Source organism: Triticum dicoccoides, chromosome 4B (assembly GCF_002162155.2).
Source record: "Triticum dicoccoides isolate Atlit2015 ecotype Zavitan chromosome 4B, WEW_v2.0, whole genome shotgun sequence".
NCBI classification, from domain to species: Eukaryota; Viridiplantae; Streptophyta; class Magnoliopsida; order Poales; family Poaceae; genus Triticum; species Triticum dicoccoides.
In genome coordinates, this window is record NC_041387.1 from 570,787,737 (window position 1) to 570,797,573 (window position 9,837).

Here is a 9,837-nt window from a genome sequence, read left to right on the forward strand (position 1 = left end):
ATTTGATATCGTCATTGGTGGAGCGTTGGTGACCCAAGACAGATAGTTTTCACCTATGTGTACTAGAATTTGAAAAATCACTGACAGATGTTTGATGCAATGACGAATATTGCACTTTCATACCTTTGTGTTTCCCTTTTCAATTATTAGTGTGTTGCTTGCACCACTCACTTGGCTCAACATGTGTCAATTTTTCTTGAAATTAACATATAACTCTATCACTTGTCATGTTGTCCGGGACTTGGTCTTTTCAAAATTCATGGCCCATCCTCTTTCCTCATATACTGGAATTAATTGAAAATAATATGGTCCAGGAGCTCCAATATCAAAGCGAGCTGAGGACTGTCATTATCAGTTACAAGTCCTCGGCATGTCTCACTCTTGATGTCTTCTCGGAGCAAACAGAGCAAATGTTAATTTGGGAGGAACACTATACTCCACACCCATGGATCCATGTTGCACTTCACCATCCACCTAAACCAGAACAATTAACATGTTCTTATATTTACCTACAAACATGAACGTGCAGAAAGTGAGTATCTTAATTTTAAATTGATGTACTGTAGACTCATGACTGGAAATTTGGCTTCTCGTAAACTAGCATAACTTAATTTCATAAGGCTTCTATCTGTCGCTAGGAAACGACCTGGTTTAGTCCAATCTGATGGTTGGGCGAACAACATATCTGGACGATATTTGTGATGGCGTCCACACCTGGAGGCTGTTCTCAATAGCATCCAGCCCTGGACGCTAGTATTGTTCATTGCGTCCTTTTCATTTTTGAAATTTCCACCACCGCTTGACTAGTTTTAAGATTAATGAATTATTAATTACTATTAATAAAAATTTCGGCCCTTGGCCTTGTGTGCCATGATAGGACACATTTAACTTGTCTTATCGGTTTCTTTTCATTAATGAAACAGTGGTGTATTGGGCGCCCGTCTGACTTACCCTGGCTTGACCCCTTGAAACATCGACGTACGTAACTGATCCTGTCTGCAACGTACAACCAATCCGATGCATCCCTACGGTACGTACTCGGAGACAGAGTTAAGCCAGTGATACGTGAATATATCCAAGCAACACCCAACCGGAACCAATGCAAAATTGATTAACCAACCAAACTGGCAAATCTATGATCTATCTCACTTGCATACAAGTATCAAGAATCAATCAAAAGGGTTGTACACGTGAAGCCTCTGTTTCTTTTCCTTTCACTTTGGTTAGCCACGCAAAAACAAGTGTTGGACATATGCATGGTACCGCTGTACTGCCTCTGCAAACAAATATAAGACCTTTTGAATCGCTAAAATAGTGATCTAAAAAGTCTTATATTAGTTTACACAGGGAGTATATTCTAGTCTACATTATGCCTATTGCTATGGCTGTACTTTCAGCAGTCTCCCGTATCGGTGAACTCAGCTTTTAAGTATCGACTCTCTCAGCTTTTTGCTTCCGCTGTCGCTCACTGCAGAAGGAAAATGTTCAATTAGATAAAGATGATAAAGCCCACTGCAAGAGGTGCAGAATACAACGAAAGGAAATTAGATTCTACTCCTACTTACGTGCTGATATAGCCTAACTCCTTTCTTGGAAGAGAGTGCCGCGACTACATTTTCAGAGTGAGTCCAGGTCACTCCAAGATCAGCGTGAGCATAGCTACTGCCCCCTTCCACCATCTGCATTGTGACAACCGGATCACCACTACTTTATAAGGATTTGAGATGCCATGATTGAACTTATAAACTACGCAAGTTATGCTCCATTGTAAGATTACCTTCCTGTCGTAGACGTCATAGCAACTTATCGAGCCATCAACATGTGAAGCGAGGAGCTGGCCTAAGTGATTCCAAGACAATGAGATTACCCCTGGAGCACCAACGTTGTACTGATAATATGGAACAATGAGTTTTCTCATATCCCAGATCTGAGGAGAAGCGAAACATCGACGAATCAGTTGCTAAATGCAGTTTGGTTCCCATAACAAATCACAAGAATGATTCTTCGGCATACCGTAACTGCTGCTGAGGCACCATTATCAACTGTTGAAACAGCTGCGTGCATGGGATTCCTCAGACTGAATTCAAGATCTGAGCACATCTTCGCTTTTCCGGCTTTGCATGTCTTCAGCGACTTTTTGGCTCTAATATCCCAAAACTCTGCGAAATAATTAATGAGAGAGATAGAGAGAGAAACGCGCACATGCACACACAGAGACACAAACGCACAGAGAGAGAGGGGGGGAGAGAGAGTACTTGTGCTTCCTTTATTAGTCGTGGAGGCAAGAATGCATGGATAAATCTTGTTCCATTTCAGGGATGTGATCTCAGTCTCCACCTCCGATGATCCAGCATCTTTCAACTGAAAAAACATAGCCGAACCTGTTTACTTAACACACCAAAAACCTGATTCTAAGCATTGGGGAGGGCCGGACCATTGAAATATTTACAGTTTTAGCAGAATTAAGCAATGATTTAATGAAAAAAAATTGCTTAGAATCTGGGATATACCTACCTCAAGTGTCAGGTTTGATAGCTTAATCGGATAGCTTAAATCGTGGATAGTAATGGTCTCGTCCGAAGCACCAGTAGCAATCAGGTGAGGTTTGATGTCACTGAAAGATAAACCCAGAACCTGCAGTAGTTTCCAATTTTCAAGCTGGAACGGCTTCCAGATTATGTATGCTGTTTACAGGATTTACAAAGTAAAACACTCACCGGGCCTTCCAAATCATGAGATTCCGTCAGCAGATCCATTTCGTTTGTCACTTGATAATGCACCTCCTTGGGACAGATGTACCACTCTGCGTTTGTATCACGAACATTTGACCCAGTTTTCTGCATTATTTGGTATCGGTGTGGTCAGAATTGTGGAAATTACACTGTTATTCATTTGTACAATACAGGGCTGCACAATATTCATACCTTCCACTTCGTGTTTCTCGATGCCCATTCGATTTTGCCAATTGTGTCGTTCATACCTGAGACAGTTTGTGGGCTGCAAACAAATAGAGAAGTATCAACAAACAAATACTATTCGGAAACAATGTATATATGGCATAGGAAACACACGTACAGATCTTTTTCGTAAACCAGCGCCAATGCAGGGTTGTCGTCCATTTTCAGCACAGGCTTTGGCTTTTCTGCAACGCCCTGATTAAGATCCCAACTGCACAAGCAGCAAATGGTTCTCGTTAGTATTTGATTTTTTGGCTTCTTTTTTGAAAAAGAGGGTGCCACTCCCATTTAATTTAATTGAAACCGCATCGTCTTGCAAAACAAAAAGCGAAAATACAACATCTCCTGACGGAGTTCCTGGCATTGAGGTGCTGGCTATGTGCAAGAGATATCCAACTCAATGATGATCAGCAAGACACCATCAAATGGCGCTTCTCTGCTGATGGGGTTTTCAGTACAGCATCCGCTTACAAAATGCAGTTCAAGGGCCACACAAAGACATGTTATAAGCAGCTCATATGGGTAACTTGGGCTCCTGGACGGTACAAAATATTCGCCTGGTTGATGTTAAAAAATAAGTTATGGTGCAACGATAGATTGCAAAGAAGAGGATGGCCAAATGGATACTTTTGCCAGTGCTCTGCTGTTTGGAACAAGGCTGCCCTTTGGGTAGGATGCAGCTCCTATGCCCAGTCCAACATAATTGGAGCTCCAAAAAGCAGTCCCTGGATATCTTTTCGCCCATGATCACTGCCGCCCAGCCATGCCATAGGAAAGCATTAAGGTCCCTCACAATGATCATCTTATGGAGGGTTTGGCAGGAGAGGAACAAATGCACTTTCAGAGCAAAATTTGCTTCTGAAGTCCACATTCTAGAGGCTGTCAGAAGGGATATTGATATTCTGGCATCCCAAAAGCTATCTGCAAACAGCTACTCTAGCCCCAGGCTAATACTACCCTCTGCCCAGGCGAACGGAAAAGGACGCATGGCGTTCGCCTGGCAGGCTAATCAGCTGCCTGGGCTGTCCAGACCAGGCTTGCTCTATTTTCTTCAGGCAACAACCAAACAAAGCTCAGGCAGCTATCAGGCAAGGTCCAGGCCAGGCAGCATCTAGCGTGGATGCGAACCAAACTAGCTCTAAGTCCATCGAGTCACCCTTTGGATCTACCGCGAGAGATCAGCTAGAACTTACAGCAGGCATGGAACTACAGCGACATTTGGCATCAGGAAGTAAGACACGCCTTGAATCAATTCACAAAAGGGGTCGAGGGGGAAGACTTACAGCAGTGCGGGCTCGGGATTCCAGATACGGACGGTGCCGTCATCGAAACCGCCGGCGAGGAGGCCGGCCTGGTATAGCTCCTGATCGGCGAATGTGAATCCAGGCTCGTAGCCCGTCGGCGGCGCGGACCACGCCAGCCTGCGCAGCCCTGGTGCTCCGACCAGGCAATCCACCTGCAGCGGGTATGCAAGGGGGTGCTCGCCGCTGGGCCGGAGGAGCTGAAGCACATCCACGCGCGACGCCCGTCTCCCGGCGTCACCGCGGCCCTGCGCCGCCATCCCGACGGCGAGCAGATGCTGGCCCGGGCAGAGCGCGAACGGCGCCGCCGTCTGGTGAGTGGTGACCCCCCGCGACGAGCTCCATTCTGGGGAAGAAGCGGAGGAAGGCGGACGAGTAGAGCGCGGCGGTGGCGGTGGAGGCGGAGGGGAGGAGGGGGGCGAGGTGCGCGGCGCGGCGGTGGGGGGTGGAGGGGGGCGAGAGGCGGTAGCCGTGGAGGGGGAGGGACGGGATTGAATCTGGCCAGGAGGATTTGGGGGAGGTCCGTTACGCTCGGCGCCCGCTTCCGTTGTGGGCACGTCAGGCTCGATGGAAGTGCGGTGCGGTGCGGTGCGGCAGTGTGAAATCGGACCCGTCACGCCGAGGACTCGCGGGGCTGCCCGCCTCGACGGACGACGCCGCGCCGGTTTTCCCGTGTCGGTCCACGGGAGGAGCTCGAACTCGACCGCGCCGGTGGCCCGGCTCGTCGCGTACTTTTACAAGAGTGCTTCCAGATGTTCCACAGGCCGGTGTTGCTGTCCGGCCGTGTACATCTAGACCTTTTCTTTTTAACAGAACTCCTCCTCCTTTATTCACTTAGCAAAATATTGGCATCGTTTACAAGTAATGGAAGCAGTACATCCGGTGCCGAATCCATTCAGATAGAAGGAGGAGAAAACTTAACTATCCTAGCAAGTTCATGAGCTACTTTATTACTCTCTCTATTACAATGATCATAAATTACATGATTAAAATTTGACGACATGAAATAGCAATCATCAATAATTGCACTTGCCACCGAAGAGGAGTTGCCTGCTCTCAAAGCTTCCACAACCTCCATGCTATCTAAGTTGATCACGATCTTGCTGCATCCAATGGTTCTGGCTAGATTCAAACCAAATATGACTATCAATGCCTCTGCAGTGAATGAATCATAGCATATGTCCACTCGTTCATTAGCTGCCGCAATAAATTTTCCGTTGTAATCTCGGATTACTGCCCCCACTTATCCCTCAAGAAGATCACGGTCAAAGCCAGCATCTACATTTAATTTCATATACCCCTGTATCGGCTTCTCGCGTGAACCAACACGTAGCTTTGCCTTAGTGGAGCAAGCAATAATAAAGTTTGCTGAGAGTCCTCGGATAGCGAGAGCAATTTGTGAGGGGTTTTGGGTGTCCTCTTTATGGTACTTTTTTTTTTGGTGTTCATACCATAGATACCATGCCGCAGTGGCGTGTACTCCCTCCGTTCGAAATTACATATCTCGAAAATGGATGTATCTAGAACTAAAATATATCTAGGTATATTTATTTTTACGACAAGTAATTCTGAACGGAGGGAGTACACCTGAACCTGGCTTTGGTTGCCTCGCCTGGAGTACTGACTATACGCGCACGGTACACGGTACAGGGGCGCTGGTCGATTCGATCGATTGTTCCGGCTGGAAGCGCACTCGGTAACACACAGTAGACACCGATTTTGATGCTCACCCTCGTCTCGCAGCCGAACCTGGGCTCAGAGTGGCTCAAGGTCGCCGCCGTGCACCTGGCCCAGAGCCGTGCGCCGATCTCAGTCGCCGCCGATGAGTAGTCCAAGCGCGCTAGGACAACTCCAACACATCTCATATTCGTAAAAAAAAGAAAAAGAAGGAAGTTTTGGGGAAAAAACGTCTCCAACGGATCCCAAAACGTGGATAAATTTAGAAGATCTATGAACTTGACCACAACTTCCCTCAAACTTTTTGGCGGCAAGGTAGCCGTCTGAAACTTTACCGTGTGCCGCCACCGCCCCATCGAAACGCTGCTGCTGCCCGCCGACGTCGCCGCACCGCCGATGCGTTGCCGCCCCACCGTAATGTAGTTGCAATGCCATTTTCCGCCTCGTCGCCGCCGATGCGCCGCGGCGCCGCCACTCGTCGCCATGTTGTGCCACCACCGCTGTTGGGCTGCCCCGCATCACCACACCACCTATTGCCAGCGGCCACCGCACTGACTCGTCGGAGGTTGTCATCTGTGTCACTGAATGGCGGGCCCTAGGCCATTATCTAGTTCTATCTATGAAGGATAAAATAAAAACATATTTTAGAAGAAGTTTATTGATGCGGGGCATTCCACGTTCATCCCCATGTACACTCCCACTACTCTCCAAGCCCCAAGTGGACATATGACGAGACCTCGAACAAACGCCATTGGACACAAGGTGAACTCGCTCCTCTCCGAACCTTCACTTCCCACATGTGAGACATGGTTACTACCTCAAATATATGTGCTATGCATGACCAGGAACAATGAGGAAGATCATGGACAAGACGACGAGGACACCAAGTACAAGGACCAAGAGAAGAAGCTGCCCGAAGCTACAGCGGCCGGACGTCCGACCAGGACCGGACGTCCGACGACTTCCAGGCTCCGGACGACCGACCAAGGCCGGACGTCCGACGACCATCAGCCACCGGACGACCGACAACGTCCGGAAATCCGACAAATCCACACCCGAGCCAAATCGCCGGACGTCCGACAAGTACCGGACGACCGGACCCTCGCGAGCCACCGGACGTCCGGTACCCGTCGGACGAACGGCGCCTGTGCGCTGCCATGTGTTGGGCCGCAGCCCATGTACCCCTTCACTTACCCCTTCGTGGCCCTAGACTATATATACTCCTCCACCTCCTCTTAGTTAGGTTTAGCATTGGTTTAGCTCATATTTTGTGTGAGAGCCTTGCTCATCCACTTGGTTACTTCTCCTCGGAGCTCACGACCTTTTTGGAGAAAATCCCCCAAGCGGATTCAAGACCCCTTTCTAGGGAAGACTATCAAGACCTCCGTACGGAGAAGAACGGTTCCTTTGTATCCTTACCTTTGTTGATTGTGGATCATATGTTACTCTATGTTGTCGGTGATCTAGTACTTGTGTGATTGATTCCTTGTTGGTTTAGTGATTCTCTCCCCCGTTTTCCCCGTGTTTCCCCTTTGTGTTTCCGTGTGTTCTTCGTGATTCCCCGTAGGATCCACTCCAAACGTGAAAGATCGTCCACATAGGGTTCCACCCTACATCATCTTGGTATCGTGAGCCACGTTGATCACGTTTTTGGAGCCCCTACCCCTCTTTTTCTAGCTTGATTTTGTGTGTTCTTGCCTAAATCCGAAAATCCCCACCAAAAATAGTCTCATTTCTTTTGTGATTTGTTGGTTTGATGATGTTTTGTTGATTTTGATCCATGGATTTGCTTGGTTTCAAGTAGATCTAGCATCTCTCCAAGTTTCTCTATCTTTCCTCCACGAAATCTCGTCAATTTTGACTCCGAAATCTCCATTTTCCGTCCAAAATCGCGCCCCCGAACTCGCATCTCGCGTTGACCCCGACCCACCGGACGACCGGCGTTTTACGGACGTCCGGAGCCCCAGGGACGACCGGACATCCGACCTTTTCCGGACGACCGGAACCCCTAACCCGAACCGAATTTACGGATTTCCGACCTTTCCGGATGTTCGACGCCCCGGACATCCGACCTTTCCGGACGTCCGTAACCTATAGTTTCAGACTTTGGCTGATTTTTGTTTTGTCCATAACTAATTCATCCGAACTTCGATTTTGACGTTCTTTAGCTCGTTTTGAAGCTCTTGACATCCTCCTTCCCATAAAAATACCACCAACATCATTTGACACCATCAAATTTTTGAAAATTTGGCAAGTTCACCTAGGCCCTCCACCATATCATCCACATAGCCACCACCGACTTCCGCAACCTAATCCATTTTGTTCACCATAGCAATAGTGGTTGCTTGAGTAGTGATTCGAGTATCCTAAGGTGTTTCGGCTACTTAGGGACGATTGCTTCTTCATCAACCACCACCACCACTTCCGCATAGGCTTACCCACCATACACTTCCACCCCAACTTAACCCAATTTTGTTTGAGCTAGTTTGAGTTGTGGCTTGTGTCTCCTAAGGTGTTTCGGCTACTTAGGGACGGCAACTTCAACTCCGACACGTGTGTAGCCCATCATTTCACTTCCACATTGCCAAGTGCAAACCACCACTGCATTCCCGCTACCACCATTTGACTTTTGTCCTTGAGATTTTGAGTTGTGGTTTTTCCGTCTCCTAAGGTGTTTCGGCTACTTAGGGACGAGTCTCCATCATCTTGGTATCTACATCAAGAACACCGCCACTCATCATCGCAAAGGACGGTAACCTCGACGACACCATTGTATATTCCCCTTGCAAATTGCATTGATAACCCCTAGCCCATTTTGCGTTACTTGCCTATCGAGACTAGCCATTTCAGTATTGCCGGCAACGTTACTTGTGCACATTAGTGATCATACTTCCCATAGCATACATACCATATCATTGTGGTGCATATATTGGTATCATATCTTGTGTCACAAGTTTGTTCCCGCATATACACAATTGCTATCTTGGTTTGTGCATTGTGCAAAAGTGTCCATAGAAAAAAAAGAAATAAAGCTTTTAAGCAAAAGAAAGAGAGCAAAGAAGCTTGTAAGCAAGTGCCATAGCATCATACCACATTGCATATAAGATTGTCATATCTGATCATCTTGGATCATCTTGAGAGAAACACCGGGAACCATACATACATAGCATACTTGGGATAGAAAGTATATCCATTTTGCATCTTATAGGTTGTGCACAAGTGTCGTATCCGCCTATAGAGCAATCGTGCTAGCGTCTCTCTTGAGTTGTGCAACACGAGCGTTTTCTGTAGATTCCACATTTTGTGCTCATTCCTTGGTTGCACGACCCCATTTATCTATCCGTGTGTGTGTTTCCGTGCGCCACATATTGCTATTGATCCATTTGTTTCGCTTGCGAATTTGTGAATCTCTTTCAACATTATTGACTCTTGCTAACATTTTGCATTAAATTTTTGTGCCACTATCCTCACCGAGCTCCACCATAAGCTTTACTTGTGTAGGTGTGAGAACCGACAAGGATTGGTACCAATAGTGCTATTTTATTGTCCGCATTTGAGTGAACTTGATTCATTGTCAACATCGGTCAAGGTACATTGGTATAAGTTCTTCTCTTTCTCCCACTCATATTTGCTCGAGTCTTGTGATGGATAGGCAAGGCATTTCCTCTCCGGTCTATGACAACAATGATGGCATGAACAACTACATCACCAAAGCGTCACTCTTCGATCTACAACAACAAATACAAGGCGCACAATCAAGATTGCGAGAGCACATCGAGAAGAAGCTTTCCGCACATAAAGAGGAGCAAGATGCAAGGATGGAGGAGATTCGGACCTTGCTCAAGTCTACTTCCCCTTCATCATCTTCAAGGCGGCGACATCCAAGCCACAAGTCTTCGGAA

The 9,837-nt window shown here is 47.2% G+C and overlaps 1 protein-coding gene across 1 annotated transcript; it reads right to left on the bottom strand.

Moving 5' to 3' along the window:
- Window positions 1–1,130: 1,130 nt before the first annotated feature.
- Window positions 1,131–4,613, bottom strand: LOC119293909 (protein transport protein SEC31 homolog A-like). The gene is made up of 10 exons (XM_037572237.1): window positions 4,241–4,613; window positions 3,076–3,168; window positions 2,925–2,997; window positions 2,718–2,837; window positions 2,515–2,634; window positions 2,256–2,361; window positions 2,014–2,159; window positions 1,778–1,927; window positions 1,566–1,679; window positions 1,131–1,468 (listed from the first exon to the last, which is right to left on the bottom strand). Exons 1-10 carry the CDS (start codon window positions 4,516–4,518, stop codon window positions 1,466–1,468), a joined length of 1,203 nt encoding a protein of 400 aa, XP_037428134.1. The 5' UTR covers window positions 4,519–4,613; the 3' UTR covers window positions 1,131–1,465.
- Window positions 4,614–9,837: the final 5,224 nt, after the last annotated feature.